Source organism: Branchiostoma lanceolatum, chromosome 15 (assembly GCF_035083965.1).
Source record: "Branchiostoma lanceolatum isolate klBraLanc5 chromosome 15, klBraLanc5.hap2, whole genome shotgun sequence".
Taxonomy (NCBI): Eukaryota; Metazoa; Chordata; class Leptocardii; order Amphioxiformes; family Branchiostomatidae; genus Branchiostoma; species Branchiostoma lanceolatum.
The window spans coordinates 14,149,281-14,173,325 of record NC_089736.1 but is presented as its reverse complement, the minus strand read 5'-3'; the positions used below and the strand labels follow the sequence as shown (position 1 = coordinate 14,173,325).

At 37.8% G+C, this 24,045-nt stretch overlaps 1 protein-coding gene across 1 annotated transcript; it reads right to left on the bottom strand.

The window, feature by feature from the left end:
* Nucleotides 1-6,342: 6,342 nt before the first annotated feature.
* On the bottom strand, nt 6,343-22,455 carry LOC136420281 (CUB and sushi domain-containing protein 1-like). Its single transcript, XM_066407132.1, has 14 exons — nt 22,389-22,455; nt 21,490-21,715; nt 21,252-21,364; nt 20,494-20,622; nt 17,165-17,287; nt 16,915-16,941; nt 14,494-14,628; nt 11,539-11,778; nt 10,072-10,303; nt 9,814-9,932; nt 9,573-9,701; nt 8,998-9,120; nt 8,038-8,172; nt 6,343-6,581 (listed from the first exon to the last, which is right to left on the bottom strand). The coding sequence occupies exons 1-14, from the start codon at nt 22,453-22,455 to the stop codon at nt 6,343-6,345; spliced, it is 2,037 nt and encodes a 678-aa protein (XP_066263229.1).
* Nucleotides 22,456-24,045: the final 1,590 nt, after the last annotated feature.

Genomic DNA, 24,045 nt, shown 5'->3' with positions numbered 1-24,045 from the left:
ACCTTCAAACAAATCGAAGATTCGCAGAAGAGACAGTTAAAATTAGCCGCTTCTATGGTAACCTAAAAAGGGGCTATTAGGATATTTCATGGAAAGTATTACGTTAAGAATACATATGTACTAACAGCATTCTAAAACGCGATGTCTGAAACAAAATCAATTGCCTTGTAATTCCACTCCAGGGGAGTCTTAAAGCGGACCCCCTCTCGCCCTAGTCTGTTGATTCATGTCCTATAATCTTCACAAATTGTTCAAACACTAACTTTTCCTCTAAGGGCAAGCCAAGGGTTGCGAAAACGAAGATTGGCATCCGAATCAAATGCAGAATAACTGATTTAACTGTGATCTAAAAATCGTACACATCGTACTATTTAATTGACTATATAACATTTCAAATAACTACTGCATTTCTAAACGCGATGTTCATTTTACAAAACCAGTAGGCCATAGGTGCTCACCCCCGCATCCCGACTCATCATCAGATTGTGGACAGTCGCTCACTTCATCACACCACCAGTCTTCAGGAATGCATGAACCGTCTGAACACTGACGCTGACTCTCCAGGCAGCTCCCACCTTCAAAGATATCGAAGATTCTTAGAAGAGACAGTTAAAATTAGCCACTTCTATGGTAACCTTAAAATTGCTATTAGGATATTTTATTGAAAGTATGACGTTAAGAATACATATGTACTGACAGCATTCTAAAACGCGACGTCTGAAACAAAACCAATTGCCTTGTAATTCCATTCCAGGGGAGACTTTACCATATCCAGGCTGGGGGGGGGGGCTAAAAGTGCCCGCGCCAACTTAACATCGTATAACTACCGAACGACATATGCTAGGACTACCAAACTTGGTGACTTTATTTAGAATTTAGTTGGCAACAATACTATCACTATAATGATAATAGTATAAGTATATCATTTTTCGTGTTGCCATCTCAACGGGTTTCTGAAAGGCATTTTATGCAAAAATCACAGTTTTTTTTCAAGACAATGATATTTCTTTGGTTGCTCAACCACACTAGTTTACCTACATGTATAGCATCATATGTTATTAGATGTAACTTTCATGATTTAATATTCATAATTTATGCTTAATTGATGACGTAATCGGTCAAATCCCGAGATGGCGGACCATTACTCTATTTTAGGTATCAACAGGCTTTTTCACCTTCAAAATCGTCACTACGTGGCGATTTTCTTTACCAGAAACATTTAGATTAACGTTTCTTGTCTATTTTGAGTGTTTTTTGGGGTCATAAGTGGAAAAAAATAGTATTGTTTAAAATTTCAAAATGTTAATTATTGCCCGGGTATCATCAAATAACCACTCAATACAGTATTACTGCACAATGTAAATGTGCAATAAAGTAATGCTTGTGTGCTAATACTACTACCTCCTTAAGCTCAAAAGGTTCAGGCCTTACCGGAACATGCTGGCACGTCACAATACCCCCATTGCTGGTCGGGATCCGTGGTGAAGCACCAAACACCTCCGGGGTCACCCCCCGGATTCCGGCAGTAGTTCTGTTCCAATCCGGATGACGGATAATCAGTGGGTGTATAGTTGTGATCATGCGGTGTCTGACTGCCCCATGGTTGACACGCCTGGCCTGTTTCAGTCGCAGAGACTGTTCCTCGGTAAGATTCTCCATTCCCTGTCAGGCATTCTAAGCGCAAATAAAAAGAATCTGACGCTTTTATTTTGGGTCTCACTAATTGTATTATGACTCACATTGACAAGTGTCTGTTAACCTTTGTGTTGAAAGGTTTTAGATTATATAAGGGACGCAATCAGGAAAAAGTGTGGTCCTTAAAGATATAGATCTAAGAATAACATAGTTCTAGGAAAGAAGCATTTTTGCACGGAGCTTCGTCCTGAGATGTAGAATATTGAAGAAAATTTGTCTTTATGGCAGTTGCTAAATGTTTACCTCTTGAGAAATATCAAAGGGCCGAGGTTGCAAAAGCGAGAATCGTTAGCAGCAGAGCATTTGCAATGCGTTTGCCATTTTGAGAGAGGGGTTGTCAGGTGAAAAACGGGTCAGTCCCAACTGCATTTCGGAAGCCTTTCTGTACTCTGTTAAGAGAGGTTGTGGAGCTTTTTGGCCTTATCCGGCTCTTTGAAATTCGCATTATAAATCTGGATAGGTAAGTAGAATAAATTTCAGTAGCAGTTTACGTCAATATGGCATCGAGAAGCTCCGCGAGACATAATGCAATGTCCAGAACAATTGCGCATACATTAACAGAATACACAGCATATAGGCAAATATCTGTATCTATATAATTTAGGTCACGGTATGAATATGCTGTAATAGACAAACAGGGATTTTCTACTTGCTTACCTGTCCCAGGAGTGAAGTCAACAGGTAATGCTGAAGTTGTGACGTCAGGAGAAGGAGTAGCGTCTAGCGTCATTTTCGGAGAGAGGCATGCGAAAATAAATGACGACAATCAGCAATTAGTGATGAACTTATAGATGCCAAGTTGTAAATGTTCTGCCTGATAGAAGTTCTTCTGTATTTAATGTTACCAATTGTTGATTATAATACCTTTTTACTAGTAGTAAGCAACAGGTAATATTTTATAGAGCGTATTTATGTGACGTCATCACCCCTGCCATCCGTGGGCGTCCATCTTGAAATCCATCACAGCAGCACAGTTTTTCAGTGTCCGAAGGTCTCTTAATGTCCGAGAAAAGTTAAGGCCTTGCCCGCTGGCTGTCTTTGCAAAGAGTTTCCCACTTCACGTCATTTTCGCTAAAGGGATTAGGTTTTATTGCAATTGGATGGAAATAACCCGTGTTTTATCAGTGACAAACCGTGTACCCCCGGAACCTACCAACACGGCCGCTAAACAGCGCCAAATGAGCACACTGATTTTGTCTCCAGCTGTTTCTGAAAACGACTGTTTACGCTAAAAATTAGTTCACAGCGTACAAATGTCCACTAGCCTATAGCCAAGTAGTAAGTACACTGTGTCGGAAAAAAAAGGAAGCATGATGGGACCAAGCAAGTTCGATAACCACTGTATGAGCGTAACCAAAGACACGGTGTCGTGGATGTGCGGCTGGGTTTAATATAGGTTTTTGTTTAATGCAAGGCCAGCGTCTTGTTTCATATGAATCTATTTGAGAACAAATATCATACACTGCTGTTTTCTGTGCTGGGCTGGTTGTCCGACTCCTTTACTAGGCTTTATTGCATTTTCTTGTTTTTCATTGCTATGCCCAAGATTTAGCGGGGGGTAAGCCTGACTGTTATCCTGCTTATTTACCGCTGGCTCAATCTTAACTATACTGGTTTTGTCATTGAATAGAATATATTCCTATAATCTTCACAAACTGTTCAAACACTAGATTTCCTTCTAAGGGCAGGTCGAGGTTTGCGAAAACGAAGATTGGCATGAGAATCAAATGCAGAAAAACTGATTTAACTGCGATCTAAAAATCGTACACATTGTACTACTTAGTTGACTATATAACGTCTCAAATAACTACTGCATTAATAAACGCGATGTTTATTTTACAAAACCAGTAGGCCATAGGTGCTCACCCCCGCATCCCGACTCATCATCAGATTGTGGACAGTCACTCACTTCATCACACCACCAGTCTTCAGGAATGCACGAACCGTCTGAACATTGACGCTGACTCTCCAGGCAGCTCTCACCTTCAAAGAAATCGAAGATTCGCAGAAGAGACAGTAAATATTAGCCACTTCTATGGTTTGTGAAAACGAGGATTGCAATGAGAATCAAATGCAGATAAACTGTCAGGGTACCTCCACATTCAGAAGAACCGGTCGGTGTCGCTAAGTTTAAGATGATGATTTTGCCAGTCCTTGTCTTGTTACATATCAAACGTACCAATATACACACCAGCCCCCCTCAGACTTACCGGTTCAGCCAAGAGGAATCCTGTTATACGTAGTACAGCGATAGAGTCGTTAAATATGTTCTGTAACAACCTTTTTAATCCTTTTTGTGGCTATTCAAATTTGATTGTGTGTGGAATCCCTTCGGAAACCATCCCAGTCGAGTTGGGAGTAACTGTAGATTGTTTGAAAAATTGACGATTCTTTGCGTTTAGCATAAGCGTTTATAGACATCATAGAGTCGTCTGTTTTTAAGATAAGTATGAAATAAGGTTTGACCTCCTAAAGATATGATAAAACTCTAGAGCTTTTTGTTCTATAGGGAATTGCCATGCTAGAAAGAGTCTACCCTGTCCGTCTAGGATATCCATTAAAGCCATAGGATTCTTAAACCAAGGCAAGTCGTAAACTTAGTGTTCCTCCTGTGCCATGTCCAGCAACTTGAATGACACCCATAAACACATACAATCATAAAAGGATTAGACCGTATCCAAGCCCAGAACAATGTCAGGGACAGCTTACCATGATACTGGGAAATAAATTCAAAATATTTCTGTACTGGTTTTCATAGGGACATTATCAAACTATGCAGAATGACACGGATAAATTTCAGATAATAACGTTATCCAAGGAGGTTTCAATCTAATAAGATCCCGTGAATAATCAAGACAATAGAGTAGTACGATTTAAACTTTACATCTGGATAAATTTCGATAAAAATCAAAAATCAAAATTAAATTCACAACACTATCTGCAAATTGTATGTTTAAATAAAAAATTAAAATTAAATTCACAATACTATCTGCAAATTGTATGTTTTGGAAAAGCAACATTGTTTAAATTTTCCAATCAACCCTGTCAAAGTAGTGTCAGAGTATTTAATTGTATCTACATTTCCAACTTGAAAATGTCTTTTCCAAATTAGCTTTGGTAATTGTGTGTCTAGAAATATGACTTGTAATTTTGGGGTCTATTTGTTGTCTAATAATTCGCTGAATATAGACCGAGGGCTCTGTAGAACTGTATACATAACTGCCAGTTTATGTCTAAAACTAAATCATAAGCCATCTTAGTCATTTCTCTTTTTCTGGGCTAATTGTCCTTCTTGGTGTGTAGCCACACTTTAATTTTTGATATCTGTCATTATTTCAAACAAAAGTTGAAGAGTAACTTGTACTTGGCTAACTGTCTCAGGCAGGCCTCCACTGATGTGCACTGCACTGCCGTCAGTAGCATACTGAAGCCTATCCTAGTCAACCAGGAAGAACCTTCATTTAGATACTAAAGGTTTCAGCATGAATGGAGCGTGTCGATCTTAGGATAAATATATGCTGTCATAGAAAATGCACTGATCCATTCTAAACTTGCTCAAATGTCCAAGGAGTGAAGTCAAGAGGTAAAGCTGCAGTTGTGACGTCAGGAGCAGTAGCGTCTTTGTGGTAAAAGTTTTGGAGTCATGTTAAAATGAAATAAAGTATGAGAAACAATAATCAGTGCTTCACAAATACATGTATGTGTCCTTCTTTATCAATTTGTCCTGGAATTTATGTTGGCTATAACGCATAAGAAGTAGACTAGATAGGCAAAATTTGAGCCGAACTCATTTTACGTTACTAAATCTCCATCCCCATGCAAAAATATACTATTCCAGAATAACCCATATACAAAATATGAAACATAACAAAACAACTTCTGCGAAAAAATGACCAAAGTCATCCCTGTCCAAAACAGACATGTCCAAGTTTAAACCCCTAGGCAAAAATGCACACTTCAATGGTACCAGATACATTTTTGACCATACAAAAAAAATACACTTAAAACATATGTTTTTGGGCTGATCACCCTGTGCAAAATCAAATGAAAAAAAAATCGAGTCAAATATAAAAACACTATAACATTTCATCCATACATGCGGCATGGATAAAAAAAGTAAAAGCAATGTATTTTATGCAGACTAAAATATAATTCCTATACCTACAGTTTCCAGTGAAATATGAATATTATCTAAAGAACCAGGGATATAATCCTTTCTTCAATTGGTAAAGACCTAACCAAATATCAATTCCATAACGATCCAATTCTACCTTTTAGAGTAGGACTGCCAAACCACGAACACTGATAGAAACACATGTTATAGCTACCGTAAATTTGGAGATGGTTACAAATCAAACACACTCGCTCTCATCAAACACATTACCTGTGAAGGAGAACTGGAAACCCTGAGCTGTGGTACTCCCGTCAGATGTGAACCTCACGAGTATCATGTTAGATGTGCTGGTGATGGGGCCGGGGATGACTGACATGTCACCTGACAGGCTGGACAGCAAAATAGATATTATTGAATCAGACTCTGTTTATGTTACCCATAAAATATTGCAGCTTTGAATTACTAAGCATAGAATTTACATCATGACTTACATTTTTTATACTCTATAAGGGAATGTCTAGCCGTTCAGGCCATTACCTCCATATCAGTGAAGCAGTATCACTGTCTCCATCGTAGATGTTCAGAACGTCCCAACCGTTCTCGAGGTTGAAGCTGTCAAACGTGAGACGAACGGTACTTCCTTCTGGTGCCGTGATCGTCCACTCACAGTTCTCATTGTTGCCGTAGTCACTGGGGTAGTTCGGTGATGTCACAGTACCTTCATCGGAAGCCGCCAGGATACCTCCACATTCAGAAGAACCGGTCGGTGTCACTAAGTGCAAAATGATGATTTAAACATTTTCGGGTCCTTGTCCTATTACATATCAAACGTACCAATATTCACAACCACCCTCCTTTAGACGCACAGGTTCAGCCAAGAGGAATCCTGGAATACAGCGATAGGGTCGCTTAAATACCACCATATGGGGTCAAAACTGACCCCAGGCATAAATCAATATGTGTCATTTGGACATTTCTAGTCGAAATCAAAATTCCTCCAATTAGTTTGTTTGTATATATGTCTTGTAACTTCTCATACGTTTTTACCGAGATTGGCTGATTGTTGATAAATTTATCATAGAATGTTTATGACCCCAGCAAAATATGCACTTATATTCCCTATTGTTTTATTATCTAGTAACATGTATACCTTATTATAATGATCGTAGTAACAAAATGTAATTTTGTTAGAACGTGAAAAAAAACAGATTTTGTGAATGAATGTAAAGATTTATGACGCTGTGACGTTATACAACGCCATAAATGTGATTTTATGGCGAATACCGCCAAATTGTGTGTACCCATATTAAACTGAAAGGTACATGCCAAACTGTGTATGATAAATGATAATGTATCCTAAGATGTTGGTTCTCAATGGCAACAGAAGCGACATCAAAATGACGTCATAAAAATATATTAACATTTATAGCTACCACGAGTGAAATCTGCCATCTTGGTTCAACCATCTTGAATTTTTTTAGATATATTTTTTTTCATTATATAGCCTAAATACAAAATACAAATGGAATAGTGTCAATTCAACATTACCGTGTGGGTGTTGCCTTTTGTTCTAACATTTTCAAAACCTTTGTAACAAACTAAGTGAGATAAGTAACTGTCCAGAACAATTTCCAACATTTTCTTGATGTTCTAAATAGTTGTGTTACAACACATGTTAGACAAATTTCTAACATTGCACATGCTATTTGTATTAGTTTCGAAATTGTTGAAACATAAATTCATAATTTGTTAAAAAATGTACCATTTGGAAAAGGTTGCCATGTTGGAACATGTTCCGTTAGATGAACCATCACATAGATGTTTAAAAATTGTTCTAAATAAAGAGATATTTGTGCAATTACTTTGAAATATTTCCAAAATATATAGATAAGTCCAAACATGTTACAACTTTCATTCTTAATTGTGGGGACAATTTAGAACAATTTTGACTGAAATAGTCTTTATCTAAATTTGTTCAAACTTGTTAGCAATATTATCTGAAAACCCTGTCAGTGACATTAAGTTGACTCTGTTTCCTCTTTTTGCATATATAACGGTTATTAGCCGAAACTTTTCAATCATGTCAAACCGTCCCTCATAGATTAGAAAAAAACTGATTTAAATGCAAAACCAGATTGCAAAATCCAAAGTCAAATATTTTGTTTGTGCAAATTTTTGTTGATCCAAGTGCATTTGCCGGAATATTTAGAAACATTTAACTTGCTCACCATCCTCTGGAATCCAGCATTGCTGTTCGTCAACACCATCCATGCAGTCGTTCTCTCCATCACACACATCCGTGCTTTTATCGATGCACGTTCCGTCCAAGCATTTCAGCTGGGTCCCCGAACACGGCGGACCGGCTGAAAACAAAAGTAGTATTTGAAGAAACCATATCCCGCGGGACCCATATTATACATATATAAATTGCACATTACACAGTCTGTATTTGGTTCCCGTACATGCGTGTGTTGGGGGAAATTTAGCTGAACACATCATTAACTATGCTAAAGCAGCACAGATAATGTTAAGGGCTAATGACCTGATAAAAAAATAGAATCGATGAAATATATTGCATGAAAGGACACGGGTTAATCAGAGTCAAAAGGTTTTGGTACAGGCCAACTATAGAAAATGTATTTGTTAAAATATCGTATGCCCCTGTTAAATGAAGTTGTGATTTTCAAAATTTTACAGTGGAACATATTGCCCGAAATAGACAAGTCCTGTAGATAAATAATATCCAAATTCAACAAAACGTTTTCGCATAAACCTCTGAATACTGTTGCATCGTATTCATGATTGTGCCTTAATAATATGACTGATGTTAACAAATCCATTCCTCATTCAAATGTTACCTACTTTGACCGCTAATCATTATGATTTAGTCCATGTATTAAGCATACGAGGGTGTAATGGCTGATTCAGAGTACAGCTTTCGTCTTGTCGATTTTGAAATTGCGACGCAGAACACAAAATGATATTGAAAATTAAAACCCTCTAGCTGGGGAGAAAATGCAAAAGAATGTTGAATGTTGATAACATTTACGACATATTGTTTTATTCAACAATTTGTGCACACCTTTATTATAATGGTTGGAATACCAACAAGGCACAGTCTGTCAAATACATATTAGTGGAAAACACTTTGTACCATAATTATTTCTGTTTCATAACTTAAAACGTACTGAAAAGAAGGCAGAAATTAGCTTCGTCGCTTCCATCCGAACAGTCCACAACGGAGTCACAAACACCTTCCACGGGATAACAGCTGCTACCATCATCGCATACGGCATCCCCCGGAGAACATCCTACAATTTTATGATTAATGAAAAATCAGGATGTGCGTAAGTATACGACCACAGACTAACTTATTCAATTGCATCACATCATAAGAACAGGACATAAGATATTTTACCTTCTTACTAATAAATACAGGGAAGGATTTTCAAAAGCCAAGTAGAAATTAAGCCAGGCTAAGAACAAAGCAAAACGATCAGTGGATATACTGCTATGGGGCATTTTATCATTTAAAAACAAAGTTGGCATGCTTTATCAAAGAATTAAAATCTAGACCTATAAGATATGATAATCCCTTTTCTGTCACGTCAAATTGTTCAAACTAACGCTATTGTTTAATGGTCGCAAATAAACCTTCTCTAGCTAGTGTCAATGTCGTCATTGTCACAAAGTGACTATACATCTAGATGACATAACTATTGGGTCAGAAGAACGCGAAAATGTACATAACTATTATACTTACCTCCACCGTCATCCCCACAGTCTTCCTCATCCTCGCCATTCAGACAATGTGGGGTTCCATCACACCGCCATGCCGTAGGGAGACACGAACCTTCCGAACACCGGAATTCATTATCCCAACATCCACCATCTAATAAAAAAGGAACGTCGCCAAGGTAAATGACTGTCTTGGTAGACAACGTTCCTAATATGCCAACCAGCTGCAATGAAGGAACCATATTAACATATATCAACATCCTTACCTGTGAAGGAGAACTCAAAACCCTGAGCTGTGGTACTCCCGTCAGATGTGAACCTCACGAGTATTATGTTAGATGTGCTGATGATGTGGCCGGGGATGCCTGACATGTCGCCTGTCAAGCTGGAGAGCAAAATAGGTCATTATTTATGTTACCCTGAAAATGTAGAAGTTTTAAATTACTAGGCATGGAATTAACATCATAACTGCACATTAATCTTTTATTTTCTATAAGGGAATGTTTAGCCGTTCAGGCCATTACCTCCATATCAGTGAAGCAGTATCACTGTCTCCATCGTAGATGTTCAGAAAGTCCCAACCGTTCTCGAGGTTGAAGCTGTCAAACGTGAGACGAACGGTACTTCCTTCTGGTGCCGCGATCGTCCACTCACAATACTCATTGTTGCCGTAGTCACTGGGGTAGTTCGGTGATGTCACAGTACCTTCAGAAGCCGTCAGGGTACCTCCACATGCAGAAGCACTGGTCGGCGTACCTGTGGGTACTGAGATTATAGATGGCGTTAACCGTCTTCAATGTCGGAAAATGACGGGATTTGTCAAACTACGTCTTGTATGTCTTTCATCATTTAGACAGGGGCTGTCACATGGAGTTTTAATTGTTATAATCATTTGATGTTGGCTTTTTATACCTAATGTAAAACAATAAAAACCTACCTCTTTTGACAAAACACAACGTAACAAAACAGTGATGATAATAGAAGCAAAGAAGTTTTATCAACAACAATAACTGAAAATACCTGGAACATGCAAACCAATGACAAGAAAAGTTAACAAATTCAAACTACATTAATTTCCCTTTCCCCGATCCTGACAAACAATGTTTCATTGGAACTCCCTCTCAGATTTGTTCTTACAGAAAATTGTCCAATAGCTTTTCATCTCTATCAGAAATTAATGACAGTTTTCATTTCTCGCTTTATTTGGACTGCGGCCGATTCATATTGGTGTGAAGAAGCAGATGTAAAGGGTTTAATTTCTGCAGCAAACGTATTGCTCCCCAATATATGTTACAGAACAACATGGACGAGAATCGTCCAGGCATAGACCTGGTTGCTGGACTTTACCAGTCCATGCAAGTCTATGCATGAAGATTAAGTATGCACTTAACAATAACCTTCCTAAAAGACAAGACACCAGTAGACCTCTTCTTCAAGTTCCTTCTCGGCTTTTGACCTTATTGGTGCTGGGTCTGACAAACGTCAATTATGGTGAATGGAAGTTTCGTTACTGAGTCAAAACCACTTCACGCTAAACACACAATACAGCAACATGTAGATGTTATTACATTTTACCGCCATTAGCGGGTATCACTAACACTTACAGTGTGTGTTGCAATGCTTTGAATGTTGCAAAGGCCTCGGTGTATCCCACCAGGATACAAGATAACATCATAGCACTTGGGACATATTTTACCGACTATGGGAATTTTTGACAAAAAGTTAATGGGAATTAACAAAATCAATTGCCTTACGATATCTCCTAGTTTGCCAATAACCTATATGTTATGCGGGAACCTGTTAATAGCGGCTGATTTTGCTATGCCTTCTAAGTCGTCGCCTTAAACATGATTGACTGCATCATACTTATTACTCGATTATCATACAAAAAACACCGAATACACCCTGTCAACTAAATAATCTATATGCCATGATATCAGTTATACTCACTGATATCATACCCTCTTCAGATGTACAGGTTCAGACCTTACCAGGACATCCCGGAACGTCACAGTACCCCCATCTCTCGCCGGGATCCGTAGTGTAGCACCAAACTCTGGCTTCGCCATCCGGATTCCGGCAGTGGTTCTGCTGCAATCCGGATGACGGGTAGTTAGCGGGTGTAAAGTCGTGTGCATGCGGTGTCTGACTGTCCCAATGTTGACACGTCTGGCCAGTTTCAGTTACAGAGACTGTTCCGCTGTAAGATGCTCCATCTCCTATCAGGCAGCCTAAGGGCAGATGAAAGAGGCATAGTTCTTGAGGGCAAGTAACAGGTACAAGGTAATAATTTCATAGTTACGATGTAGGTCCCTGATATGAATTAAAAGTCAAAATCTTTTTTTTAAATGATGTCAGGTTGTGTCATCATATGCTAATTAGTTCCTGTGAATACAGAAATCTTTTATACCAGCCTGGTTATGAAATTTATGCGGCTATTTCCGGCAACAGTTTCTTTATATATTCCATTTCCATTAAATTTCAGTTTTATCATATTAATGGCATATCACAATCAGGTCAATAATAACCTACTTATAATAAAATATTTCCTAAATACAAAGAGACTGTAGAACGCTAAGGATACATCGTATGCTCAATATCCAAACATCTACGTTCTTAGGTTAGATTTCAAAATAGTTATGCTTAGATTAATTTAGATTTTAATTTGACTTTAAAAATTAGTTTAAGAGAATGAAGAAATACATCCCAACGTAACCAGGTTACATTTGAAGGGTGAATGTACTTCAATAACCGAGTATGGCACCCTGGACTGACTGACTGACTGTTGCTGTATCGGAGTTGATTGAAAGGGTTCAAAAAATGGCATGTAGGATTATCCTTGGCCGGTCTTACGCTAGTTATAACTCAGCCCTACAGACACTCTACTTGACACCGCTATCTCAACGACGACGTGAACTCTGCCGAAACTTTGCACTACTTATGCTAAAGTCCCCTGTGTTCAGGAACTGGCTGCCCCCTCCTCGCAGTGACATCAACATCAGAGACATTAGACAGAAACACTTATTTGCAGCCACCAGAACAAGAACAAATAGATATAAGAACAGTCCGATCCTTTATATGAACAGAGATATCTATATGTAAACTTACGCATATAGGACAGTTTCCCTTTCCCAATCTTTGTGCAAAACTGTACTTGTTCATTGTTGCGAAGAAGTCTCGTATTGACACATTATTGCAGACCTATGTGGATCTGTGCTTAATTGTCTTTTAGAATAAATTAGAATGTATTAGTCTCTGCCAGTAAAAAGTCATTACTGGTATAAGCAGTAAATGATTAGTTTTTAAATACGACCTGTACAGCAAGTACGCAATTCAGCCAGTTGGCTGCTATGTACTAACTGCATTGTTGTTTTAGCAATAAACCTTTCTACTACGCAAACATATAAGAATCCACACACATCCTATCCCAGTCTGAAAGGACGAACCTGTACTTCCTTCTAAACTAAAGGTTTTATTATGTATTGAGTTTGTAGATCTTTAGATAAAAATACGCTGTCCTAGAAAAGACACTGAGCAATGATATAAGTTCTTACCCGTCCCAGAGATGACGTCAATGGGTAAAGCTGCAGTTGTAACGTCAGGAGCAGTACCGTCTGCATGGTAATAGATTTAGAGTGAGGTGGAAACGAAGTAAAGAAAGAGAGACAACAATTAACGCTGCACCAATGAATGTATATGTTCTTCCTCATTAAATTTTCCTTGAGCTCATGTTGGCCATCTCAGGGGCATATGTAATAGGGACTCTCATTTTAACATGGTTCTTCTAAAAAGTGTTATCCAAGGCATTTATGTAAGGAATTTCATCCCTTTTCCTTGGTTGCTTGGTTAAAAAACACATACTTTCTCATAACCCGGAAAGACAGGGATATATTTGTACTATTACGATAATGAGAGACAGTCACATTTCAGAAAGAAAAAAAACCTACAGGAGGCTACATTCCAACGTTTTGAAATTCCTGCGAGCCCTGTGGACATGGGACTTCTTCTGATACACGTGGCTTTGATTAAAAAATACGCGAATTCAGATCCTTCTCATTCATTTGCTGAGCACAGCCAGAGATGCAGTTGTGACTATTTTTGACAGGAGGACAACCCAAGTAGGGATTATACACGACATGATATCAAACCACGAAAGAACAAGGTAAAATCCAGTTTATGTTGAGAAATTTAAATTGATTGTGTGTATGTGCATGCGTATGTGTATGTGTATGATTAGGTATATGTGTAAGTATGTGTTTTAGTGCAGTGTGTGTATATGTTAATGGAACAGGTACTCATCACCCCCTTTCGTGAAAATCCTGTACGTATGAACAGCCCCACCTATCAGTGCCTTAAAAGGTATAGGAAAAATGAAATCAGCAACAACAAATACCGTCGCCATGGCAATGTATTTTTTCATTACCAACGTTGTTTTACATTGTATGCCCAAAATCAAACATCTACTTCTTTAGGTCTGATTTCAAAACGGTTTTGCTTAGAGTAAATTATAACTTGGCCCTAATAACCAAATTAACGAAATCATTATGTTTAAAAATGTAACATTTCAGTTATATTGATAGGATTAAACAACAGTTATTAACACCAAAATGGAGATTACTTTGTCCTTGCTCACCAACGGCATAAAGACATTAGTACAAATACGTCAGGAAATTTACACAAAGACATAAGAAGTACTGCAAATGAAAACGCGTAAGGTTTTCAAAGACAAAACATAAAAAGAATTTAAAATGACATAAACTTTGAAATATTTACAAATGAGTAGAATATGTCAGTGCAATAACCAAAAAATATAAAAATTGGAATATCAAAAAAATTATAGTTTAAAAATGTATGAATTTATAAATTTACATTTATATTATTTATACATTTATATTTATAAATTTATACCTCATAAATCTTAAAATATATAAATTTAACTTGCTTACCACCATCGGGAATCCAGCATTGTTGTTCGTCAAAACCATCAGTGCAGTCGTTCACTCCATCGCACACATCCGTGCTTTTATCGATGCATGTCCCGTCCGAACACTTCAGTTGGCTCCCTGAGCAAGGCCTACCGGCTGAACAAAAAACAGTCGTATCCAAGAACTTAAGAACTTTTTGGCACAAGCAACCATTGAAAATGTATTACTTTGGATACGTTGAGGAAGGTTAGACTCCCGGTGATAAGATACGCCAAAAATAGTTACTCAAGCAACTGGATAAGATTTAAAAAAAAAACTGACGTGTTATACTATTTGATTTATGTAGGAGTTAAAACGTACAAATAAGAAAGCAGTAAGATTCATCGCTTCCATCCGAACAGTCCGACGAGGAGTCACATATCCCTTCCGTGGGAAAGCAGCTCCCATCCCCGCACACGGCATTTCCTACCTGGCAACCTAAAAGCAGATGAGATAGGCTGTATGCATACCATGTAGTTGTAAGGAAAAAGACATATCTTTTAATCAATAACGTAAGTTTCCTAAGATGAGTGGCATGTCCCAAATCTGTTCCTGTAGAGATTCTGTCAGTTCCACACTTTTGTTTTGAGTTGGTTATATAAATGCGATCATTTTGCACAATCAAAGCTCAGTTCAACTCACTGTTCTTAAAATAATCAAGTGTATTTCTGAAATATACATTCATACAAGTTTAATTAAATCAATTATATCGGCAAATGAATAATCATCAGGCAATATAGACCATGCAACTTATCACATTCGATATTATTTAACTCATGGATGTACCCAGCAAGAAAGTGCTATTCTATCGACAGCTCCCTGTGAAATGGACCGGTGCAAAATTACTACGCCCAAAACAAGAGAACCCCGGTTTATCTAGGAATGGCTAATTTTCAGGTCGTTGTAATTTTGGGGTCAAATTGGTCAAAATAATATTTCTAAGATTAATATTTTTTTTTATATCATGTTATATACATTGGCGCCCTGTGCCCTGGTGTTTTATTTTATGAATAACAACTAAATTTCCTGATATTTGATACACGTTTGTCTTGGACATTTGACCGTATGTCTTCTATGGCGTATTCACGTTTGGCACGCATCATTACCTTTGCCGAGAAAGTTATGATTTGCACAGCGTTTGTGTGTGTGTTAGTGTATCTAGAAACAGTTAAACTCAATGATACCTTGGTGAATTGTCTTTATATTTTGTATGTGGGTAGGTCTTCTTGAGACCTCGAATTGTTAAGATTTTTGGCCCCCAGGTGCCTTGCTATGGTACTGCAGCGGAATTTCCGGGTGTGATATCTCTTGCTCTTGAAATGCTATGGTCATGACTTTTGAGTGGTCGATAGCTCTTGGAAGGGAGAGTATGTTGTGTAGGTTCTTCCCCCCTAGCTGCGGGAGTCGATTTCGTTTTAAACATTAAAAGCGAATAACTCATGCAGGGGTTGACAGATCGTCGGATGATATTTGGTATGAATGTAGCTCAAGTGATGATTGACAGGATCATATACTTATTTTCCATTTCAATAGCTAAGAAAGTTTGCAGCTCCTCTGCACTCCATTAAATGACATATGACATCTGTAGCTAAGAAACAGAGGAATATTGATAGATATCAATTATGCAAATGAATACATATTTTGCATAATAAATGGCAAACACTCCGTAATGGTCAATGGCGGGTATTTAATTCTTGCAGCTTTTGAAAAATCAGTTGATATGGCCATGATCAGACATAAATCATTTCAGATGAGGGCCCCATTTACATTAGTTATAAGGGAATGCTACAATAGCCTTCTTTGCTAATATGACTTTTATAATCTGCTTTCTATGTCTATATGAATCGTCTTTCTTTCCGTATATTATTACGTTACGTTATATCGTTATCGTCATTTTGCATTCCCCACCGTTTTCCCGTCATGCAACACCGCGGGAGGTTCGAACGCGTTCAAACGTTCGGACCGTACCATTGTGCGGCTTCAATGGGGTTCATTTGGTTAAGCGCACATATTTGCGTTGATAGTTGACAGAAAATTCGATCAGTACCTGTAACGGTCAACATTTATAATGCTTACTGTAAATATTTAGTACGCCAAATACATTGTATATTCATAATTTGCAGTGGAACATTACATTATGGCATAATTTTAACCATTCTGGTCCGACGGGTTTACTTTTGTAAGGTTACTGAGCTTTATTTACGATAGAAACAGTCCCAGGCCGTAATTTACCTGCATATTAAGGTTTTGAAATTGTAACATGAAAGAAATGCAATTTATTTGTCACTTAAATATTAAAAGACCAAATCGCGATCTGCGTTATTTAAGTTGTCGCAATATGATGTCACTTAGCTTTAAATTCTTCTGTTTTCCAAAAATGATATCCATAATGCGATTCCTTACCTCCATCGTTTTCTCCATCGGTACCACCTGTGAAAACAGTTTTTGAGTTTTAACACATTTAAGACTTTTAAGTAAAAGTGTATTATGAAATGCAACCAGGTAAGAGTTATACTTTGGGGTTTGGAAATAGATTGATATTAGAACAACAACTGTACTTAAAGATGGTCGTAGCAATAAGAATATCAAATTTCAGCACGATGAACACCATTTTCTTAGATCAGAGAGGGTAGCAGAATAAGTGAAAACGTACCGGAGCCGCCACAGTTGCCACAGCTCTGAGCACACTGGACCAGCATGTAATCGGGGTTGGTGTCACATTCACCAGCGGACGCCCAACTAGCACAGTGTTCACTGGTGTCCGTGCAGGAAGAGGCTGCATCAAGGGGGGAAACACTTCATAAATAAAAGAATAATCTCTTTTATTCATCTAGTGTCCGTCTTCATTATACAATGCAGATATCCTAGTCATAGCTAATTCTAATCATAGTGTCCAATTGCGTCTCAAGAAGACAATATCTGAGAAATGCGGACTGGCAATGATGTAAGGCATCACTCCATTTGGTCAGCGTTCTCCCTCAGGGATAGCATTGCGAGTGTCGTACATATCATGGTAATGCATGTCAGGGCTTCACTTACAGAATTGGGGAGGGAATGCTACAGTAGCTCTGTTTTCTAACACCCCCATCTCTGCGACCGAGCGATTTCACATAGCTCTCAACACATTTCATAGAAACAAATGGTGAATAATTTACGCTCTGTGTGTTTTTTGTCTCTTAGTCATAAGATAAGACTTTCATAGTTTGGAAAATTCGTGGTAATTGCCAAGAGAAGATGATCAGCTGATATGATTCATGCATATGAGAACATTATTTGCATAGTCATTGACAAACAGATACAATGTGTCACTCTAAAAGGCTAACATCATTTGGTGAAGGTATGAGGTCGTGGAACTCTAGTTCGCGAATGAAAATGCCTTGACAAATGCCGCAAGGGGTTAATTCATATTTCTTGCATGAACCACTCCATGATGATATGCCCTTTTGGCATATTTCAAAGGCATTTTTATTCTCACATGCCAATGCGTATCTTAATGTGTGCCATATAAACATTTTTCCTCAAAGAAAAAATACCTTCATTGAGTTTGCTTGTGTACATGTCTTACAACTTCTCAGAATATTTTTTTCCGGGATAAGCTCATTTATATATCCATGAAAAATGGAGTGTGTGTGTGTGTGTGTGTGTGTGTGTGTGTGTGTGTGTATGTTTGTGTGTGTGTGTGTGTGTGTATGTTTGTGTGTGTTTGTGTGTGTGTTTGTGTGTGTGTGTGTGTATGTGTGTGTGTGTGTGTGTGTGTGTGTGTGTGTCCAGCAGCTTGTCCTGGAACTGCAGGTGCGTTATTGTGGAAAGCTTCTAAAGAGAATAAGTGAACAAAGGAACGACGGATTTCCACTATATTTAGTATGTTGGTAGCTTAGACAGAGATGTATCTTATTATTATTATTATTATGTTAATTGAGACTTAGTTTGCATAATCAATAATGTAACATGTGTAGTTTGTTACATGTATTTGAGTCTTATCTTATAGTTAGTAACTTAAAAATAAGATACCGACTCTTTCAGTAAAATCGCCACAATTATGATAATTAGACAAATTATAATTAATCTTATACACTCACATGTAAGAATATCCTTAATAGCTTAAACAAAAAGGGAAAGCAGGCATCCTCAATTGAGGTGAAGCATAATGCTTTTTTGCTTTTTAATGGCTTAAATAAACAATAATTAAGCAGAAAACTAAAAAAATAGCCAACAGTAAAGATCTTTGTGATGAAAATTACAAGAGTGTTAGCATTTGTTTGTGTACGGGGTCCGTTTGGATCCCAGGCATGTCTTAATGTGTGCCATTACAAAATTTTCGTCGGAACAAAAATTCCTTCCATGAGTTTGTTTGTCTACATGTCTTACAGATTCTGATAATCTTTTAACGGGATTGGCCGATTTTTTGTGGAAGTTATACCCCAAAGTATGCGTGCTGTCAGCTGGGGTCCAATTGGACCCCAGATGATTTTTCTTCGTTTATTACTAAACATAAAATAAATTCCTGTCAAATAACATAAAGTCTTTACCATTGCAATTATTACAACAATTTTTTTTAAAGTAAGATACCTCCTTTTTTAGATCAAATGAAGCATTTTAGTGGAAACTTTTATTTTTTGATAATTTTGCATATATATGATAATGAGACGAATGAGTATCAATTTGTACACTCAACACATGTCAAAATACCCTTTTGTTGAGATTAATTGAACAATATCTCAACAAAAATCAGAAAAATAGCCAACAGATTCGATCTTTGTGATAAAAATTGACAAGGGTGTAAGTATGTGTGTGTCTAGGTGGCAGACTGTTATGCATACTTAGATAGTAGAATTATTTATTTTCCCAATAAAACCTAATATTCCATATACGATATCATTCTTATGCTATCAGAATGCTTTTGGAAGCGATATTATTGTTAAGTGAAATAAAACTGTTGAAATAAGGGGAGTATTGAAGATTTTGAAAGCAAATTCGTGTTCTCATCATTTTCTGCATAAATGATGATAATGTGCATTAATTATTAACACAAGAGCATGTCAAACTGATCTCCATTGACTATTGTACACTAGTTACAAAAAGATCCACAGGAAATTTATTTAAGGGGAAAACAGTATGGAGTCTGTTTGTTAACCAGAAATATGTCGGTCGAATGAGCGTTAGGATTGTGCAGGAGCCCAAAATGTATTTAAAAAAACACATTTAAATTGTTTTAAAGGGACAATATTTCAAAACAAAATAAATGAAATAGTTGTATAAAATATCATAACACGGGTTATAACTTAATACATATAAATCATATACGGACTAAATAAGCCACATTAAAAACCTATTCAAACTATTTACATACATCTGAGTGTCTGCATTGTTCGAACATTGACCATGTTAAAACGTCTTACGAATTGGAGCAAATATTAAAGCACAGTTCAATCGTAAATTAAGCACTACATTTCAATGGAACACTATATATACATTTCAATTAAACACTATATTTTAATGAAACACTTTATTTCAAGTAAACACATTATATCAATCCCATTTCAACGGTAATACCTACGGCAAAATGTGAAATAAGAATATTGCCTGCAGAAGCAGCGATCTACTCATTTAATTGATAGTTCTTTTGTATGTCAAAATAACGCTATGGTTTAATGCTGAAGAATAAGGTTGCGCTGGTTAATGTTGTTATCGTTATTGTCACAAATTGACTGTGCATAACATAACTGTAGGGTCGGAATAACGCGAAAGTGTGCATCGTCAATACTTGCTTACTTCCTAACGTCTGTTGCAGGCTTTCCCACGGCGATTTTTCAACTTATCAGGGCCAGATTCTTTGGCTGGGGGGCTGCATCTGCTTGAGGACCGTATCAGATCGGGATCCTGTTACAGGATCCCAAGCAGATATGGAGCCCCCAACCAAAGAACTGGCCCCGTTAAGTTGAAAAAATCGCCGTGGGGAAGCCTGCAACAGAGGCTACTTACCTCCACCGTCATCCCCACAGTCTACCTCATCCTCCTCACTCAGACAATGTGGGACTCCATCACACCGGAATGTTGTGGGATAACACGAACCGTCCGAGCACCGAAATTCATCCTCCCAACATCCATCACCTAATAAAACGTAAATTTAACATGAAGATAGGAAGATCATCCGATACGAGCAAAAATAAAAAGATTCCTTGGTACTCTACGACTACTCTTTGAAAGACGCTTTTATCTAGATTTTCTTCAATTGTTTTGTTAACATAATTTAATATAGCGTACATGTATTTTGACTTTTATGTGCAACATATATTTCCAAGTGTTTACAAATAGATAAACGATGCGGTTTCCTAAGAAACGGTAGCGAGGCTAGATAAGGAGTAATGATATTGTGAAGGGCGGATCCATTTTGAAGACAGCAAGATAAGTGCTTAACCTGTCGAAGACATTTGGTGGAGATTCTGTATTAGATAATTAGTTAGGATTCAGGACAGGAATCGAGAGGAGAGGGTGTAAGAGGGGATGTGAGTGTAAAATACAGAGCGTTCCTCGGTGACGGCATGTCTTGAGCGTCTGTCCTCCCTTTTTTCCGACTCCGAGTTTATCACCTGCAAAGTTGTTCGAACTGACTGAGCAAAGGTGAGCCATTATAGTGACCCATCCTTTGTGACGTTCCGGCCCAAGATAAGCCATGTTGTAACTTGCATGCTAATCTACTTCAACAATACAAACATGCTTGATGTGATGAATAGTCTTACTTGAGAAGGAGCACTGGAACCCCGTATCTGCTACACTCGCGTCAGACGTAAACCTCAAGAACATGTTGTTCGATGTACTAGTGACGGGGTAGACTAACCCGCCACCTGATAAGCTGGAAATCACAATAAACCATTCTTTGTTTCTTGTCCGTCCATGTTACCCAGAAAATATGTCATCTTTCTAGGAAATAAAAGTATATTCTCATCAGAAGAACCTTTTTTTTGTTAAGGCCCTTACCTCTGCAGTAGTGAATGGCTGCTACTGTGTCCATCGTTTATAGTCAAAACGTCCCAAGTTCCCTCAGTGTTGAAGCTGTCAAACGTGAGACGAACGGTGCTTCCTTCTGGCACGGTGATCGTCCACTCACAGTTCGCACTGTTGGGGTAGTTACTGGGGTAGTTTGGTGATGTCATAGTACCACCAGGGGGAGCCGTCAGGTAGCCTCCACATGCAGGCGTTGCGGCTGTGTGTAAATAGATGATAAATAACTTTATTGCAAGTCCATGCCCAAAGGCTAATTGCAGAAACACGAGTACGTGGAATACATGGGGATCGAAATAGTTATCTAGTCTACTGTGAACGTCTTATATGAACTATGGTTTGGTTCAACTACTTTTTTGATGGCAGTGAAAAATAAGGTTACCCACGTTTTGTATCGTGTAAGTGGGTTGGTTGATTTTAGTAGTAAGATGAAATTTTGTAGCTTGTATAAATGGTGAAAGCTAGGGGAATTGACGGAAGCTGTTTTATATAATTTGTTTCTTTTGGCGTTATATAGAGAAGGTTGGAGGCTGGCAAGGGCTTTACGTGCTTTTAAGGACTTTTTTATTTTTTTTTTGCTAAGAAAAAGGCATTTGAAAAGGACAGCAATATTTCCAGATGACATTAAGAACTTTTGCTGTTTCCTTTTTAAAATTTGTGTTTATTAATGTAAGACTGGCATAAGAAATAATTTGTATTCGTCTCACTATGTAAAAAAAATGTTGTAGCATCTACAGAACAATTATGCCTACATTTAGCTATGAATTAACATCGAGAAGATAAGATTTAACAAACACATCAAATGTTTGAGGCAAACAATGACCCAACTTCTTTCGAGATGTCAAAGAAATGACAGGGATGCTATACTTGCTTACTTGGGTCAGGTATAGCTATGATCATGGTGTCAGAAGTAGTAGTGTCTTCCATGTCTTCCATGGTCATCATTTAAGGTATGAGGAAACAGGATAACAGACAAAATGCAACAATTAGTGTTAGAAAAGTACACATGGATTTTTTTTTTTCATTGTAGTAACTATATCTCTGTCATACTTGCTTACCTCGATATTTGAACTGTCATCTAACACAATTGAAGTACACCTTGAAGCAATTAGCTCCAAATTTGAATAATCTTTCGTTTTGTTTTCACATACGTTACATACATGTTGTTGGTCCTTACCAACGTTACCTACAGGTCAAAATTATGACATTCCCTAGATTCTTTCTTGATCTAACCATGTTTCAAAGTCTGCAAATAAAATGCCAATGCTTTTTCAAACAGGTATCTGCAACCAAATATAGCTACAAGTCCTACAATGTCATGCACAAAATACAAAATAGAAAAAAAAGGACGTTCTGCTGCAGTACCCAAGGAAAATACTGGTGGTTCAGAATCTTATCATTATACTTTGATAGGTGAAGATCTTTCCACATGCAATATTTCATAACATTTATGGCCTCATGAGTTTACTGTTAAAAACAATCACATTTACCAACGACCACTCCAATTAATTTATTTATTCAAAAAACGTAATTTTCGAAAACAACAAATCAAGCATGCTCGCTGTAATCGAACACTTTACCTGTGTAGGAGACCCGGAACCCCTGTTCTGTAACAGTTGCGTCAGATGTAAACCTCAAGAACAGCTGATTGCCCGTGCTGGTGATGGGGTTGACTGAAGATGGACCCGTAAGGCTAAAATTTAATGAAAAATACATTGTTGGACAAAAATCAATCGTTTTCATGGGTCATCCGTGTATGGTATCTAAAAACATGAAAGGTCTTGATTCTCAAGCTCTACAAAGTCTAATACGAATTGCTCATCACCATCACTAATCTCTGTTTTCACCGTTTAAACGCTTTAATAGTCAGCAAACAAGTTTTGCTGTTGCTAACAAAGTAGGTAAAATTCCGTCTCTGTTGGTGTGTCTTTGATGTGCAGGAAGTCATTACTTTTTTTTACATAGCTTTTTGACAGACAAGGACGAAGTGACAAAGAGCTCACATTTTTCATAACTTATTTTAACAGTTCCACGTACAGAGAACAATATACCAACTTTTTAACCTGGGTGGAGTGAAGCACAACATTGGTTGAACGCCCTAACGCTACGCCACACGACGCCACAGTTAATTGCCACAGTGTTGAAACTGTCTGCCTTGTCAACACTGTACTAATAAAAGGGTTTGGCTGCTCTGGCCATTACCTCTGCATCAATTGAGCACTATCGCTCTCTCCGTCGTGGATGTGCAAAAAGTCAAAACCGTTCTCGGTGTTGAAGCTGTCAAATGTCAGACGAACGTAGCTTCCTTCTGGCACGGTGATCGTCCACTCACAGGTCTCATCGGGGACGTAGTTACCCGGATAGTTGGGTGATGTCAGAGTACCCGCAGGGGGAGACGCCAGGGTACCTCCACATCCAGAAGCACCGATTGATACAACTAAGTATGACAAAATAAAAAGGAACACCCATTAGTTTTCATTGACATTAAAGCATTGGACTAATCTAAAAAATGATGAGATGATGAAAATGATG

Excerpts from the sequence above, each read along its gene's own strand:
- LOC136420281 (XM_066407132.1), bottom strand. The coding sequence starts at position 22,455 with ATGACCATGGAAGACATGGAAGACACTACTACTTCTGACACCATGATC. Across the intron at positions 17,288-20,493 it reads CTGTGGGGATGACGGTGGAG|CCTCTTCCTGCACGGACACC; the intron begins GTAAGTAGCCTC and ends CCCTTGATGCAG. Across the intron at positions 9,121-9,572 it reads CTGTGGGGATGACGGTGGAG|GATGTTCTCCGGGGGATGCC; the intron begins GTAAGTATAATA and ends ATAAAATTGTAG.